Below are 17,334 nucleotides of genomic sequence, written 5' to 3' on the forward strand. Positions count from 1 at the left end.
CCTATTTGTGTAATGCATATGTTCTATCTGTAACATGTTGACATCAGTGAACCTAACACTTTGTTATCTATGTGGTTAATGCAAAGAGGAAGTCCTCGAAACCTCAGGTGCACCGTAGGGTTCCAAAGGGCTGGAATTTCCCTTTAAGAAATGATCTTTGGTGGTACTTTTTCAGAACACTTAGTGTAAGTCGGAGTACTAGAATTTCTTCGTTTGAAATAGTAACCTTCGTTCAATATCTCGTCGAACCATGAATTTGTCGTCAACGAGAAAGACATGGGTGTAAACCTAGAGGGCAAGAATGGCCGGACAGAATATGTCGAAAAAGTAAGTTTTTCATTGGAATTGCTAAAGCACATCGATGCCGGACAGCAAAGTGGATTTCTTTGCCAAGTATACTGCTCTCTACGCGAGGAAGGAAAGTAAGTAGCTTGATTCATATTAGAGGACATTGGACGGTGCGAAAGGCAAAAGTTACCTTTTGGAAACAATTGCTTTTCGCTCAGTGGATCATTGTAGGTCATTGGAGGTCATTGTAGGTCCTTTTAGGTCATGGTAGTCCTTGCGTGTTTTAGTCGTTACGAAAACCCTTAAATTTAGGCCAAGCATTTGCAAAAGAATTGCTTTTACTCTGCAGAAGAGTGGGTTATTAAAAAGGAAAATTCATTACCAGAAGAGGGAATTCCTGATTAAATTGCGCGCGAAACCCGATATTGCACGAATCGCGAAACCAAGAGATGTAATCTATACTGATTGTCGTTGCAACTTCTCCTTTTTTTACAGGCAGTGTTACTTTAGAATTCAGCGGGCACTTTCTGGTGGCCCAGGAAAGTTTTTGGAAGACCTGAACACTACCTATGGCTCTGGAGTGTTGACTTGCGATTTCGAGGGGCAGGAATTTAAGGCCTTTCTCAAATGGCTAATGAAGAACTACTTTCGGTAAACAAAAGTTTAAATTGTTATTTATTTATTGATTGATTTCATAACTGGTGCACATTGTCACAATTACAGTCCATACTAATAAGTTTATTGATATAATATTGTCTTGAATGAACAAATTTAGCCATGATACCATATAATAGTCTATACAGATTGGTGCTATAATATATCAAAAGTAGCTTTAATTTCAGGGTATTCAGTATATTTTACTATGATTAAGAATGAAAGAGAGTGATAGTGTTCAATATTGAAATGCCTTAGGATTTATTTCAGAAAATGCAGATTATCCAATTCCAAAGACACTTTCAAGGCTGCAGAATGTGTTGGAAGACAGCCAAACAGTGAAGTGTGGGTTTTCGGAGAAGAGCTCCAGCTGAATGGAGATGGTACCACAACTTCCCCGGAAACCTCCTCTTACATGTGGGTAAAAGAAGTTTTCAGTGTCGAAGCTGGCATTCATAAAAGGGAGCAGGCAGCTGGTCCATTACCTGTCACAAGGCTCCCTTTGTATGGTCGTGCACTGCATGAAGTTATTGAGGCACTAGTTGATACCATTCATGACAACACGATGGCTGGAATATTTACCATAGGTAAGACTCTACTTTCTGTATGTGAATATTATAGTTAACTTTTTATCTCACAGGTAGTTTTTCTTATTGTTTTTGTTCAACATGATTGGTAGCACCAGTATATAATCAACCAAAAACAAAAGTGACTACAATATATATATATATATATATATATATATATATAAATTCTTCATGACTCTTGATCATTTTGGTCTTTGATCACAGATAATTGTCAACTAATATTCTCCTATGCTTAATCACATCGAAACTAAAGTTCTTAATTGTTCCTTTCATTGTTTTCTCTTTGTCATGGGAGGCGCTCGATTTTTACTCCTTTGCATATATTACCATATTCTAAAATGAAGGAAAATCAATGTTAGACAATAATGGCATTGAATAAGTCTATTTTTGATTATTGTTTGGCAGACGTTTAAGTTCAATTCACAATTATGTTTTCAGCTGCAGTGGTCATTGGGCTTCATTATGAAGCAATTATGGATATGCTTGGCTACTGCCCAATTCCAGTTGTTTGTGGTGGCAACAGGTTAGGCAAGACAAAATCTGCCAGAGCTGCCTTAAGCTTGATTGGCAATGGTGGTGCATTTTTTGCATCGGTCAAGGAGCGCTTTATCCCCCGCCTTTGTGCTAGGACAACTGTGCCCCCCGTGATTGACGACATCAAAAAGGCAAAGCAGGTAGAAGATATTGCTGTGGGGTTCTTTAACAGAAGAAAGGATGGGACCTGTTTCTTCGAAAGCACACCACGGACTTGCCCGATTCTTACTTTGAATTGGGAAGTCCTTGATGCCCTGAACCAGGATCCAAGGTACTGTTAGCCCAGTACAACAAATTCTGCATGTACTAAACAGCAATAATGAAAATTATGTAATAAAAATGTTTATTTTAAATTCTTTGTGTTTCTTGTTTTGATTTTTATGCAGAGATTTTGGACGGTTAGTGTTGATACCATTTCTGGAGGGAAGGAGGAGTCCCAATGGACTTGATGCCCAGCAGAGGGCTGAAATCAAAGCAGAAGAAGTGTTTGGTCGTGCATCAAGTGCTGTTGGGCTTTTTGTTGGCCTAAGCCAGCAGCTTGCCCACATCCTGAAGACAAGGACAAAGGAAATCACATCTTCCCTCGCCCGATCAATCCCAGAGTTAGATGATCGTTGTCTAAAAAAGTATGGCATTTTAGTCTCTTTTGCTGAAAAGGTAAGTATTGTAAATTTTGAAAGAACTTGGATACTACACCCACCTGTCAAACTCCCAATTAAAACTAATTGAAGCTCAAGATTGCGATGAATTTTTGGTTTATAATATATCAACAGAATACCTGTCGAAGCTATGAATAAAATATAGTCAAATATTCAGTGGAACACCCTTGCGAAGGCATAGATCAGAAATATCCTCTCAATCTTTTTTAAGGTCATTGAAATGGCAGACATTGAGGGTTTGGAGCCTGAACTGGCAACACCTTTCTTCAAAAAGAAAGTCTTTCCAAGTATAAAGGAATACCAAGTAGAGAGCCCAAACTTTGCAGTGGTAGATGAAACCTCTTCTGATGAACCCCTAGTGATAGACATCCTTATGAAGTGTATTAAACAATATCAAATACCAATTCAACAGGTTAGCTCTTTTGTGTGCTTTTATTGTTTTATATGTCAAAGGACCCCCTTCCTTACTACAGGATGTTTTGGTTTGATTTTTATGTGACCTTGAAACCCTCGCATATCGTCTTTATATTAACGAAAGAGTCAATTAATGCACATGGCTTAATGTGGTTGCAGAACTTTAGGAAATCAAAACTGATGTCCAAATAGCCAACATCAATTTTATGTGAGTAGGGTTCAAGTTAATGGACATGGATTGTTTTTCATTCATTCATCTATATAAGTGTAAACCTTGAACCTGTGGGTGAGTGAGATTAAGGTAGGAATAGTTAGTCAGGGAATGAAATGATCTGCAAGCAAATTAATGTACAAAAAAATTGTGTTGGGTAGCATGAAAGTGTGAACAAGTGTCAACTAATTATAAAAGATAATAGTGCCTGGATCAATTGTTTATTTGTATTAATATTCCTCTTCTTTAGTTGTTAACTTGTGTCAATCCAAATGTGTCATTCAAAATGAAATCACATGGGAACCAGCGGTTCAATGGTGTTGCTGTCTCCCTTAAGTGGCTGCTAGCCCTCATTAAACAATACGGTGGAAATCCCCCACCTGAAGAACGTATACGGCAGGAAATCCACAGTTTAGCCATTGGGTTAGGAAAAGGTGAAAAAAAACAATTTTTTAATAAGTTCCCAAATGGCAAAACCATTACTAGAGATGCTGGCGGGGTGGCAGTCATTCCCAGGAGCTGTATCGTTTTGAAATGGACGTCATTTCAACCAACTACATGGGAATCTTTTTGCGAAGGTACATAAAACAGACTTTATATCAGGTTAATTTTCATGCAAAATATTAATAAATGATAAATACAGTTAAATGGCATGTGACATTTTCAATTTTTTTCTAAGCATTTGGAATAACAACAACCACTGCATCAGCACCACTGCCAGTGAGTCAAACTCTACCACCAAAAGCTGCAGTGGTTACAAATCCATCTTCCCCAGTTGCAGTGGATGAGACTATACATCCACCACCCCTGGCTGCACAACCTCAACTCTCACCACCCACAGCAGCAATCACTCTGGCTGCAAACCCACCATGCCAGGCTGTGCCAGCAGCAACTGAAACAGAACCTGCTGCAAGTACCTCACTGGCCCCTACTCTGCTGCCCCTGCAATCACAAACATCACCACCCCCTGTCACACTTACCACCTTGACTCCAAACATGGTATCCCTGGATGTTGTAGCGGTAACTTCACCTCAGCCTTTTGCAAGTTCCTCACTGGCCCAAGCACCAACCTCACCAGCACCATCAACAACTCAACTCGATGCATTTACCTTGCTGGCCTCTACTCCACTCTCCCACGCTTCACTAGCGTCAACTGCAGCAAAAGGAAATGCACTGGTCTTGCCACCAGCACCACCAACAGAACTACCTGATCAAGGAGGGCCAAATGACAGTGGTATTAGTTTAGATGGTAAGTGGAGTAATATTCAATGTAGACTATACAAATTTAATTTAAGCAAAAACAAAGGCAAATGTGACAACACATGCATTGTCTAATTGTACCCTGAGGGTACACATATACAATTCACACCTCCTTTTATGCAGATAATGAAAGTAAGACAATAATTAAAAATAGTTTTGCAAGCCTGTAACCAGTAATAGACTAGAACTTACAAAGCATCACTTTAGCTTAGCAAATGTTAACTTTTCCACAGTGGAATTAGGAGCCATAGAGGACAATGACATAGAAAACACTGTATGTGGAGGCTCCAACAGCAAATTGTCAAACCCTGCCAAAATACCAGGTACTGAATGTCATTTCTGCTTTAAAATTATATTAACCTCATGCAGCAAGGTTGTTCAAAGCTGACTTAGGAATTAATCCAGGGTTAGTGTGAAATCTGATCTCAGATCTGAAAGCTTCAAAAGAAATTCAGTATAATTCTTAATTATTGTCTAGAACATATATTTATAATGCTCTAAAAAAGGAACAGAGAAAATTAATCTGAAAAGAATTTTGCACAAAGGAATAAAGAAACGCGGATTAAAAATTAACCTTGAAAAACTGGGCCCAGATAGTTTTTTAAAAATTGTGCAGAACCCACTTTAAATAATAAATAGGTATATACGGTTATGATAATCATTATAGAGAAGTGCTTCAGATGGCAGAGCTGAAAACCCTAAGGGATCGGAGAGACGACCTTTGCTTAAAATTCTTTAACAACATCGTCTCCAATCCCTTGGATTGTTTGTACCACTTACTGCCTTTCGATAACTGAGATCAACTTATGGAGTTACGACAACGCAGACCATTTAGAATTTCCTTAAAAACTAATCGGTTCGGAGATACTTTCATTCCAGCAAGTGCAAGACATTTTAACTAACATTTATTATAATTGTATATGTAAATTAGTTCCCTTTTAGGTTTGATTTTATTGTATAGTTCTATTGCATAATTTGTACACCTTTGCAATTCAGCTTCCAGCTGCTATTAAGGTATTCTTCTCAATAAACGTCTATCTATCTATCTAAAATGTCTTGGAGGCATTTTTTTTAACTAAACAATTATTCCACTCGCACTTGTTGGATACGAGATGATTACAGCCAACTCGGCACTACGCACCAAGTTGGCTATCTATCATCTCATATCCAACGCGTGCTTATGGAATAATTCTTAAATACACATGTTCTGGTTCAGTTCATATCCTTGGTTTAAATGTGAACTCCTTTCTATTACAAACTATTCCAAATCCACACAAAAAGTGTCAACTTTAGAATCTCTTTATGGTGACCAATTCACACAATGAACTATATTAACACTATTGCATTACTTTGTAATACCCATCACTGCTGCAACATCAAAGTTTCTTTAGGAACTTACTATCCTAATTGAAAAATCCTTACAGAGATGTAGAAGTCTAAATAAGAGAAGCAGGACTTCAAATTGTCCAGTCAAACCTATTTTTGCTGGACACAACCCATTTTGTGGCTGGACAAACATCACTTATGTCTTATTGCTATAAAAATGCCCCCTTCCCTCCCTTGGCATGGTGACTCTTTAAAATATGTTAAAATATGACAAGGTAATTTCTGTTCGGCCTTCTTCCCTTCTTTGAACGTTTTAATATTATGACTCAAAATGCTACATTTTTTCCTCGCAAGTGTTAATGACCAGACAAAGTGTCTAGCCATCTAAAGAAATAACTGGACAAAGCACAAAGCTTATTTTTGATTAAACATTGTCTGTTGACCATCCATTATTTCAAACCCTGATAGAGTATATAAAAATGCATGCAGAAGTTCAATACCTCTCTGGTGTCTGTAGCTGGTCTAAATCATCCACAGTTGGTACTTGCTCACGAGATTCCTGCCTTGCAGTCTCTGCACGGTCTTCAGCAAGCTTGAGAAAGTAGCGAATGACATCCTCAAGAGATGCAATATTAACTTGCTGGCAAATTAGTTTGTACTGATACAGCTCTTCTTTAGCTACGTGGCTTCGCTTGAGATCAACGCAGAGCTCCAAGTACTTGAAAAGAATAGGTTCGTGAATCTTGTTTTGCCATGTGCGATGCTTCTTGCTTTTAATGACATCGTACAATGTATCCAAAGCTGGTTCTTTCTTTCCAACTTCAATAAACTCTAAATGATGGATTTTGGAAAAAAGTACATATTATCATTGCCAAAACAATTATAGAGAGTTATAAACTATATTATTGTTTGAAGATTGTCCCCTATGCAATGAATATGTGAAGTTCATATATTTTGAACTGCGGTTGTAGATACGTATGATGCACGATCCTCGCAGTAGAGAGCGCTATTTATGCAATAGCGAAAATCAGACCTGAAAAGAATCAGGCCTGTACAGGATTCGAACCACTGACCTCTGCGATACTAGTGCAGCGCTCTACCAATTGTACTAACAAGCCAACTGGGAGCAGGCCGTTAAGTTGATTCGTATTGTATCTGATTGATCATCACGGGTTTATTACGAATCAACTTAACGGCCTGCTCCCAGTTGGCTTGTTAGCTCAATTGGTAGAGCGCTGCACTAGTATCGCAGAGGTCAGTGGTTCGAATCCTGTACAGGCCTGATTTTTTTCAGCTCTGATTTTCGCTATTGCATAAATAGCGCTCTCTACTGGGAGGATCGTGCATCATAGGTATCTACAACCGCAGTTCAAAATATATAAACTTCATATATTCATTGTATCTGATTTATCATCACGGGTTTATTATGAATCAACTTAACGGCCTGCTCCCAGTTGGCTTGTTAGCTCAATTGGTAGAGCGCTGCACTAGTATCGCAGAGGTCAGTGGTTCGAATCCCGTACAGGCCTGATTTTTTTCAGGTCTGATTTTCGCTATTGCATAAATAGCGCTCTTTACTGTGAGGATCGTGCATCATACATATCTAAAACCGCAGTTCAAAATATATAAACTTCATACATTCATTGTATGTGATTTATCATCACAGGTTTATTACGAATCAACTTAACGGCCTGCTCCCAGTTGGCTTGTTAGCTCAATTGGTAGAGCGCTGCACTAGTATCGCAGAGGTCAGTGGTTCAAATCCCGTACAGGCCTGATCTTTTTCAGGTCTGATTTTCGCTATTGCATAAATAGCGCTCTCTACTGCAAGGATTGTGCATCATACGTATTGTGTCCTATCTTGCAATCAAAATGCTGCATGTTACAATGTTTTTTTGTCAGAAGCATCACTTTTCAGAAGGACTACAGAACTCCTGCATTGTGATGATATACTATAATGTTACCATATTTAAATCAAACTTAGAATTGGTGTACAGTCAAACTTCAATTATCCAGATTCGTTTTGGATAATCAAGAATATCAATATTAATTAGGAACAAAAACTTAATAAATTAAGAAAGCAACATTTAATCATGAAACAAAACATTATTACAAATCATTTCGAAAAAAGTATTGTCTTCATATTCACTGTCTGTTATAAATAACTCCGCCAATCATACCTTATTCAAATATTCTTAATTAGTTACAACATTTGCGAGCCCTGCTCTTGCATTTTGATAGCGAAACAATCTCCCCTTTACTTTTCAATGCTGTAGATTTAAAAAGAGTTTGGCTACAAATCTTGTCCACAACTAATAAATATCCATCACAAAATTGGGACCTCAGAAAAAGACTGGATAATAGAGAAATCTGGATAATCAAGGTCCAGATAATTGAAGTCTGTCTGTACTTAGCTTCTGAACATATTTTTCACCCTTTTCAACCAGGCAACTAACACAGCTGGTTAAGAGCGAGTAATTGTACCCTAATGATCGGGAAGAATTCTCGATGAATCAACATGCAGCCCGGTAAATGATAAGATGCCAGAAATTTTATTCCTTGTTCTGAGAATTTTACTACTACGAGGACTGTATGAGTATATGTAATTCTAAGGTTGGAACAGTTTCAAAAAAGAGTAGAAAGGGTTGGTAATCCATAGTCAAAACCAAGTGAAAGGTCTTGACTTCTCTCACAGACAAGCCACGGAAGTCAATCACAAAATTTGGGTGCCACTATATATAAAACCAACAGCCGTAGTGATTTTCGTTTCTTTCGCACGTAGAGGGCAGCAATTCAATAATCTATATGATATGTACGTTGATAATAATTATTAAGAAGTGTAAGACCTTCAAAGAACTTTAGAATATACGTTTTAGCGGGATTTCAGTGGTACCTGCAAAATCACGTGGTCAATATTACATGCACTGAAGTACACGTATAAATTCGATTTGAAAGCAAAAAAAATGCGAGGGACGGCAGATGAACACGTACAAAAAGAAAAAAAAGTGTTGTTAAGAAGTTGACCACGGGCATGAATCATGACGATTTCGTCCATGGTTTCACCGGCGATGTTACAAAATTAAATTGAATAAAATGTACCTAGCCTTCGGCCGTACAAAGGATTATAATTCTGTGAAAATTTCCCTTTAACCGCTCTTAAAGCCTTTCTAAGGAGTTTAAGATAAAATTTAAAAACTGATGGTGTATGTAGATCGATATTTCTTACCGTTCGCTCTTTTAAGAGCATTTTCCGGTCGCTGAAAGTAAGCTGGCATGATTAACACACGCCGTCCGTTTCCCACCTTCGCAGGGAATCGTAGAGAAGTGACCTAACTGACTTGTGGTCTAGATTTTGCCTCGTTTTCGAAACACGTTCCATACACGCGCGAAAACTCGCGACAGAGGCGCGTGTTTCCACGCGACGTAGTTCTTCACTGAAGATCACACCAAGCAAAGGAATAATAAATATTACAAAGATATAAACAAAGGATTGAAACGGAGGGTAGTCGGGGAGCATTCACTTATTTCTCCGCTCCAGAGAAAATGTATCGATTATTATTGGCTGAAGATATTTGGACAGTCCCAAACACAGGAAAGGAAATAAAGAAAACTAGCCCAACCCTGGAAACAAAGCTTGGTGTCCTGTGGTGTAACATATAAAAACTACTTTTACGAGGCCAATAAATCGCATTTTCTGCTATATGCAGGTAAACGGCTCGGACAGAACTCTTTAGTCAACTACTGTTCGAGACCGATTCCGAGAACACCTTCGCGACGTAGAAAGGAATGACAAGGACGCATCTAAACCAGTTGCTAGACACTTTGATTTGCCTAATCATTCTAGGCAACATATGGTAATCTGCAGTCTTTTCTTACATTTAGGTAGCTCGGAAAGCCGTAAAACTCTTGAACAAAAGTTTATCTTTCAAATCGGCATTCCACGGGTATCAATGAACGCTCTAGATTCTACTATTTTAATCGTGTTTTCTCGTTACCATGTTCCCAACAATAGCGTAGCTTCACTTTCTGCATATAAACCCACACACAACCCACAATTCCTCCATTCGCTCTGACGAAGGGCTAACCCTCGAAACGTCAGCTTTTTTGCTCTTCATGGCGGCTAATTTACAATTTCAACTTAGTTGATATTACCAAATTATACTGTTCGAGGGGTTTGACGGTATTTCCTGGTAAAAGGCTAATGCTACAAGGATATGCAGCTGAATCGGATCGCATTTTTCACGATTGGATTGACTATAATCACGAGAGCATAACATAATGGAGTTGTATTTCAAATAGATTTACTTAAATTGGGCTCGCTCATTTTCGGGACTTTTGGGGAAAGAAAATTCTGGTGAGTAGGGTTTCAAAAATGATTCGTTTGTAAATATTTACGATGAGTAAATGAAGTGTACCAGAATGTTTGTACTGTAAGTAAAAACAGATGGTTTTCCACATTCGGTTTAACAAATGCGCACACTCATTTTAGGATGACCTAGTTTAAAGTGGCTCTATAAGGTAAGTGCCTGAGCAGGAAGTGACTAATGGATCGCAAAAATTACACTTGCCAAAAACTGACTAAAATGGGGGTCTATAACTGGCCACCGAATAGACAAAAAAAAATAGGACAACGACAAATTTCCAGGAGAAGTTTACTAACGTAACCTCCTCCGGGCATGATTTCACGTCAGCCTCTATCTGCATATCTAGGAAGGCAGCGCTGCTGAAAGCGAAGTTTCCCCTCCGATCAGGGCCAGGTACACCAGGTTGTCTGCCCCAAAATAAAACAATATTTGCCGATATCTCAGGTGCTGCTAGTTACAAAATGGGTGATTCTTTGTCCAGTAATGCATTGTGTTTTACATACGGTATTGCCTCGAATCAGTACCCCTTTCGAATAAGTGCCCCCCTCCTTCTTCACTTTCGTAAACTTTCCTCAACTAATGGGGAATAGTTTTATTACAATCTCTATATTGACGTCTACGCGGATTACAATGTGGATTTCGTTTTACTGTTAAAGAATTAGCTAAAACAAAGTTACTGTAACGATAGTTGAAAACGTAATAAAGCGCTCCCCCCCCTCCATTAAGCGCCCTTCCCTTCAAGCAGAAATTCTAATAACCACCCGGGTGTTAGCTTTGCCACCAAACTTTTATCCTAATTTCCATGTAGCTTGTACAAACCAGCAACCGAACCGCTCACAATCATTGTACCTTGTCTGACCGAAAAACTAGAAATGGATTGAATACGAGAGACACGGCTGGTCGTGGAGTGTGATCGGCGCCCTCCGAATGAAGCTGGGCTGTCGTCATTAATACACGACTGACATTCTCGAGGTTCATAGCGAAGACATTAGTACGTGAGTCACTACTAAGCATAAAATTTTCTCTCAGGTTTACCCTGATTCTACCCTAGCTCGCCCAAGTGATCAGATTTCAAGTTAAGTCAGTTTTGAACTTTATATCTGATCACCAAATTACAAACGACCTAAACGTTATTAAAGGTCAACAGTATGATATGTTCCACTTGCTTACCTAGCTATGTACAGCCTACCCAACAGGCTGCTGTGCTTAAATTACCTTGTCCCTTTTGCACTGACGTTTTCCCTTGCACGCAAATGGTTTCGACTTGTCACGTGCCCGAAGCCCCAACTAAATTTGAAAATACTCATGTGATTCTCTAAAGGATGTTTTTAAACATTTAATTCCTTACAACTAAAAAAATTGTTTCTATAAATTGGTCTGCGATGTGATTTTATAAGTCACTTGCAGCCATTTAGGTACTCAGATTATCAGATAATCAAACAACAATATTGCTGCAAGGCGGACGATATAACTCAGCGAAAGAAAAGCCAAATCATGAATTATTTGTGCACCACCTTTTTAGACTCCTCGCCAATCGCCGCCAGACCAGTCCAGGGTGTTGCAGTTACAATCCTGACATACGGGATCACGATAAGGTATTCTATAGGGAGCACAACTATCGATTTTCCTTGACCACGGATCTCTGTCACCCGTGCAGAAAGGATTGAATTCTCCAATGACTTTGTCGAAAATACCTTTCACCACATCTGATGGAGTACATGATGACATTTTCCATGCCATTGCTACACACACTTTGGCCTTGGCACGTACTCTGCAAGAAAGCAAATGAAACTTTAGGATTTATAATCCTTGAAATTTCTATACAGCAAGAAGCTGTCAAGGTCCAAGGTTTCGCGGATGTAATATCCTTTCTTTTCAGTGAGAATAAAATCAATAGCGGAGCTCGCAGCGCGCGCAGCGTAGTTCCATAAATATAAAAAATGGCAGTAGTAACTCATCAAGCCGGAAAAATTTGGATTTAGGACCGTACGGGCGTCCGTACAAGGTGCTGCTTTGTAATCTATGACGCGCCTCTCCGGAATTGGAAATTTAAACCAGAGCGTCTAATGATCAAAATGATCTAATTATCGGTTGTTCAAGGGATTGTCAACTTATTAAAACTAAAAATGATCCAGAACGTTATACACGTGCAGTTGAAAAAGGAAAATCGATTTACTACCTGCACACGGTGTTGCTCGAGATGTTGAACTTAAAAAGGTTTGAGAATTCTCTGGTGCACTGGTCTACTTCCTCCCTGTGGGACGAAGAACACGGGGATAGAGAGGACAATAGAGGTATTTCCAGGTCTAAACCATAACAGTACATTTTCTGAATCTCTCTGATAGTGGCAATGTCCTTTGGCTCTGTAGCACTGCCACAGGTGACAGCTTTCTGAAAGGAGCGGTAGTATAATATCCAGAACTGGAGACTTTGAAAAACCAAAAGTAAAAAGCATTATAAAATCTTTAAAATGATACAAACGCTAACATAGATCATTGATAAGTTGGTTAAGGCAAGAGTAGGTAAACATGCAGGGAATAGCTCCTTTTTTTCTTGAGTAATCAATGTGAAAGCAGTGGTGGGCTATCACTGATAACTGATAAATAAAACTTTATATGAAATGCATCTCTGTACAGAGCGCTTTGCGATGGAGTGTAGTGAAACCAAAGTCAAAGTCATCACAGTGGCCAATTAAAAGAAAGGAAAATTATCCTTAAGAATCTAAGAGGTGAGAACTCAAATTAGAACAACCAAACTTCCTAAAGCGCCGGAAAACGCGGGCGTCCAAGCTGGGATTGGATTTAGCTTGGCGACTAATTTAAGAGAGTGGTACGAGTTTACTGGACCATTCACCGAGCGGAGTAAAGTAAAACTAAAGCAATCTCGGATTACTTTCAACACTTAATTAAAAAGTTATCTAGTTGGTAATTATTTTGAATGCGATAAACGATACTAAATGGGAAAGTTGTTGTCAATTAAATCCGGCTGAACAGGTTATGATTGCGGAGGTATTGACATACAATATTTATCCAAGAAAGGTTAAAAAAAAAAAGGAGCAACGTCCACTTTGATATCTTGGGAAAACGCGAGTGACCCTGGTGCGATTGATTTTAGTTTTGCATGTGACTGACTGAGAGAGTGGCGCAAGTTTTCTGGACCAATCACAGAGCGAAGTAAAGCAAAACCAAAGCAATCTGGGATTACTTTCGACACTCCTTTGAAAATTACTGTTCAAAAATCACTTTCTTACCCGCAATCTACATCATGTCCTTGATGCAACTCTTTAAAGAAATGTGACTCGTATTCTCGAAGGGTGCAGTAATAGTCCAAGAAGGTACAGTTGCCAACGTTAGGAAGGGCAGCATCACTTTGTGGCAGACGACCTGTAAATCAGACTTTTAGTCAAATCACACGACGAAACCATCGCTAATTTTTGTATTTGCTGTCTAGTACGTAAAACATTGTCATTAAAACAAAAAAACTTTACTCCTTTTCGGCAATTTACGATATCGAGTACACCACAGAACGGTCACGATGGCTTCCTACCGATGACAGTTGGAGACTTACGATAGCTTCAATTTCAGCATTTTTAGAAAGAAGCCTAAAAAAGAAAGTTATACTGCCCTCATTTCACTCAGCATAAGAAGCATTAATTCTTCGAAACTTGTAGCGGACACGTCTGTAACCTGACTTCCTCGTTTGGAATTGTGTGATTATATAAATTTGCTTTAGTTACCGCATTGTAACATGATGTAGTGTTATTTGGATGGCATTTAGTACTCAGTCTCAAGATTTCAATAATGGTGTTCAACCAAACTAAACATTGATATAAGGACGGAGTTGGTCACAAAATATTTGACTTTTAAAGGGTGGGGATCTGAGGATCCTCCTAAAAATAGGGTTGAAATTAATGGGCACCCCCTCTTTTAATCCATGTATATGCTTTGACCTATCTCCTCCCCTTCAATATTCAGGGGTATATCAGATGTCAAGTTCAATACCAAAATGATTGGAAGAGCACGTGTGACAGACTCAGAATTGCTTTATTTTGAGGAAAACTACACATAAAGCATGAAGTTTGATGATTATCAGAGTAATAGAGGCAAAGGGTGTATTCATAATGAACAAGCTGAAAGTGGCAAAACAACGAACTAGGTGAAATGGTAAAACCGCTTTCTAATATATTACGACCCAATAGTTCTTTCCTATACCAATTAAGCTGTAGAAAATGTGGAAAAGACGTTAATTGATACAAGGTAGGATCTATAATTCACCTTTTTTTCATCAAGTGCGTCATATCCTTCATCAACAACATTTATTATTTATTATTAAATAACATTTATTATTTATTTATTATTATTAAACAACATTTATTATTTATTATTAAATAATAAATGTTGTTGATGAAGGATATGACGCACTTGATGAAAAATGCATCCTCGGAGACCCAGGGGCTGAGTCGATTTCAAGTTAGGGCATGAAGAGCCCCTGGGGACATCGTCTTACAAGACTAGTTCCAAACGGTCGCAGTCGTTCTGCCATCTGATTGGTGCCAGAAAATCTTTGTGTTTTTCTGCCCAATCAGAGTGAAGTGTGCTTTAGAGTCCTTTCGTGTGTTTTAACACGGACATATACTAGTAGCTCAGTTGCTCGCTATGTTTGTTTGGACCCTGTGACGGAGATTTGCTTGAGGTGAAAAGTTTCAGTCTCAGAACACAATGTAAGAGAAATCGATCAGATTGTCCGCGAAAATCTTCCTGGAATTTATTCTGAATACTTTCCCAGGTATCACTAGAGGACGTGTTTTAAAGTTTGCGAGGTTTGTATACAACACGATGGTTGCAGTCATTGATATGTCGCTTTAAACGTTAAATGACATTTAACGTGAAGTTATTTCGTCGCACGGGCCACGCAGGTATGTCGAGCAACTGGCGCTTTCGCCTACGAGCTTTCTGCTTTCTGTGCGCGCCAAAATCTAATCTTAGTAGTAAAGTCGTTCACAATACGTCCAATGTGGCAGAGAACGTTAAGTTCGTGGACGACCTCCAGAAAGTGCTAAGAGAAAGCTCGGCTGTGTTTCCGGTTAGCTAATTAAAATCTGAACATTAACGAGAACATCGTGTGAAGGAGAGATGTTTTCGGGCAGTTACCGAAGGGGTTTGGAAAGAGTTTAATCTTTCAACTGCTGCCTAGAATGTTGAAATTCTTGAGCTAGGAAGGCCACGGATTCTCTTCTTGTTCCTTGGCCATTATCATTTCACCTCTTCTGTCGATTATTGAGGACCAAGTTAAATACCTTTGATCATTGGAAATCGATCCGATGCTGTTTTCAGTGGGAAAAGCAAAACCAGAGACCAAGAAATATTGGATGGAAAGGGCGGGTTTGCTTTATTGCGAATGTCAGCTTAGTAGTACAGTGTCATCTACCCGCATGTAATAAGCAAAAGTTTCCACCCCTGGCTTTTCTTGTTTTTCAAGCGAAGATGAGATTAGATTTTGGCACGCACAGAAAGTTGCGCAAGTACCAGTTGGTCGACATACCTGCGTGGCCCGTGCGGCGAAATAACTTCCCGGGACTGGCAAAGTTTCAGTCACAGCAAATTATGCAAAAAATCTAGAAAGATTTAAGCTTATTTCTCGTTTAAAGTTTAAAGCGACATATCAATGACTGCAACCATCGTGTTGTATAGAAACCTAGCAAACTTTAAAACACGTCCTCTAGTGATACCTGGGAAAGTATTCAGTATAATTTACGGTAAGATTTTCGCGGACATGATCGATTTCTCTTACATTGTGTTCTGAGACTGAAACTTTTCACCTCAAGCAAATATCCGTCACAAGGTCTAACCAAACATAGCGAGCAACTGCGCTACTAGTATATGTCCGTGTTAAAACACACGAAAGGACTCTAAAGCACACTTCACTCTGATTTGGCAGAAAAACACAAAGATTTTCTGGCACCAATCAGATGGCAGAACGACTGCGACCGTTTGGAACTAGTCTTGTAAGACAATGTCCCCAGGGGCTCTTCATGCCCTAACTTGAAATCGACCCGCAGCCCATGGGTCTCCGAGGATGTGAAAAAAGGTGAATTATAGATGTTTTACGTTTGTCAGGTATTTTTGCGAATAGAATGGCAGAGACATAAGCAGCCTCAAGGACAAAGTGATACCCATTGAAGAATTCAGCATGCTACTAAATAAATGGATAGCACTGATTTACGAGGCCTTCACATTGTACGGCAACAAGATTTTCATGTTTGGAGACCCAAGTCAATGTGAACCTGTTGGAGGTGGCAGTCAAGTACATTAAAACTATCTTAATCCCATGAATATCTTTGAAATGTGTCCCACAATTAAATAAGACTCTTAAATACATAAATTTGACTAGCCGCTATGACGAGGAAACACATAAGATACTTGCTAATCTTTAAATACAGGAAGAATATGGACTCATTCGATCCCGTCGACAGAAAACTGTACAAGAATACCTGTTATCTGAACGCAACTAAAATAAAGGTAAACACAGTGTTGTAATAGTTTTTGTGAAAATAAAATATATGAGACGACTCATTTCAAATGCAACGGAGAGAGAGAAAGATACAAAGTATATTTGCCAGAATGCCTTTTATTGCAACCCGAGACATAGAAGACGGAAATGTATTCAACACAATGGAATTCATCAGCGATAACATGTACGAAAGAGCTGTTTTTGTAGAGAGTGATGAATCATATCGAATTTGCCGAAAACTTCATTCCAAGCTTAATGTTCTTTTGTACAAACACCAAGGAAGGAGAGTATCGATGAATAAAGTGTCAATCGGATGGACAAGAAATAGCTGTATACAGCATCATCAAGAACACGTCTGTTCGATTTCGTTCACCTGAACTTGAAAGAGTTGAATAACAAGTATGTCGACAATTATTATTATAACATAACCAAAGTAAAGCGCGCGCTCTCATTGGTCAATTTAGCGTCTCCCATTTGGGTGTACGCTGCTGACGTGAGTAAATGCAAAGACTATTTTTCCGCGCGCG

The 17,334-nt window shown here is 38.9% G+C and overlaps 3 protein-coding genes across 6 annotated transcripts in view; 1 reads left to right on the plus strand and 2 right to left on the minus strand.

The window, feature by feature from the left end:
• Nucleotides 1-225: 225 nt before the first annotated feature.
• On the plus strand, nt 226-5,023 carry LOC111319378 (uncharacterized; the record flags this gene model as incomplete). The annotated part of the gene is made up of 11 exons (XM_088748318.1): nt 226-422; nt 784-939; nt 1,092-1,095; nt 1,178-1,562; nt 1,944-2,334; nt 2,450-2,720; nt 2,934-3,134; nt 3,598-3,781; nt 4,027-4,596; nt 4,841-4,930; nt 4,977-5,023. Coding segments are annotated over 11 exons (2,496 nt in total), but the record flags the coding sequence as incomplete, so codon positions are not given.
• Nucleotides 947-9,236, minus strand: LOC148742755 (eukaryotic translation initiation factor 3 subunit A-like). 4 transcript variants are annotated; one of them, XR_016000933.1, is made up of 3 exons: nt 9,160-9,236; nt 4,968-6,764; nt 947-4,554 (listed from the first exon to the last, which is right to left on the minus strand). XR_016000933.1 is itself a non-coding variant. In XM_088759391.1 (2 exons), the coding sequence occupies exons 1-2, from the start codon at nt 9,206-9,208 to the stop codon at nt 6,427-6,429; spliced, it is 387 nt and encodes a 128-aa protein (XP_088615517.1). In that variant the 5' UTR covers nt 9,209-9,236; the 3' UTR covers nt 947-6,426. The 4 variants fall into 4 exon arrangements, 1 of the variants encoding a protein (XP_088615517.1); XR_016000941.1 differs by having other exon boundaries at nt 947-1,862; nt 4,328-6,764; XR_016000939.1 differs by having other exon boundaries at nt 947-1,862; nt 2,293-6,764.
• Nucleotides 9,237-10,846: 1,610 nt separating this feature from the next.
• LOC111341995 (uncharacterized) overlaps nt 10,847-17,334 on the minus strand; it is a 12,385-nt gene continuing 5,897 nt past the window's right edge. The window contains exons 2-4 of the mRNA XM_088759219.1: nt 13,548-13,680; nt 12,477-12,725; nt 10,847-12,068 (exon numbers count right to left, since the gene is read on the minus strand). Coding sequence (XP_088615345.1) covers nt 11,816-12,068; nt 12,477-12,725; nt 13,548-13,680 — 635 coding nt within the window. The 3' untranslated portion in view covers nt 10,847-11,815. The remainder of the gene's footprint in view (nt 12,069-12,476; nt 12,726-13,547; nt 13,681-17,334) is intronic.

This window comes from Stylophora pistillata, chromosome 1 (genome assembly GCF_964205215.1).
Source record: "Stylophora pistillata chromosome 1, jaStyPist1.2, whole genome shotgun sequence".
NCBI lineage: Eukaryota > Metazoa > Cnidaria > Anthozoa > Scleractinia > Pocilloporidae > Stylophora > Stylophora pistillata.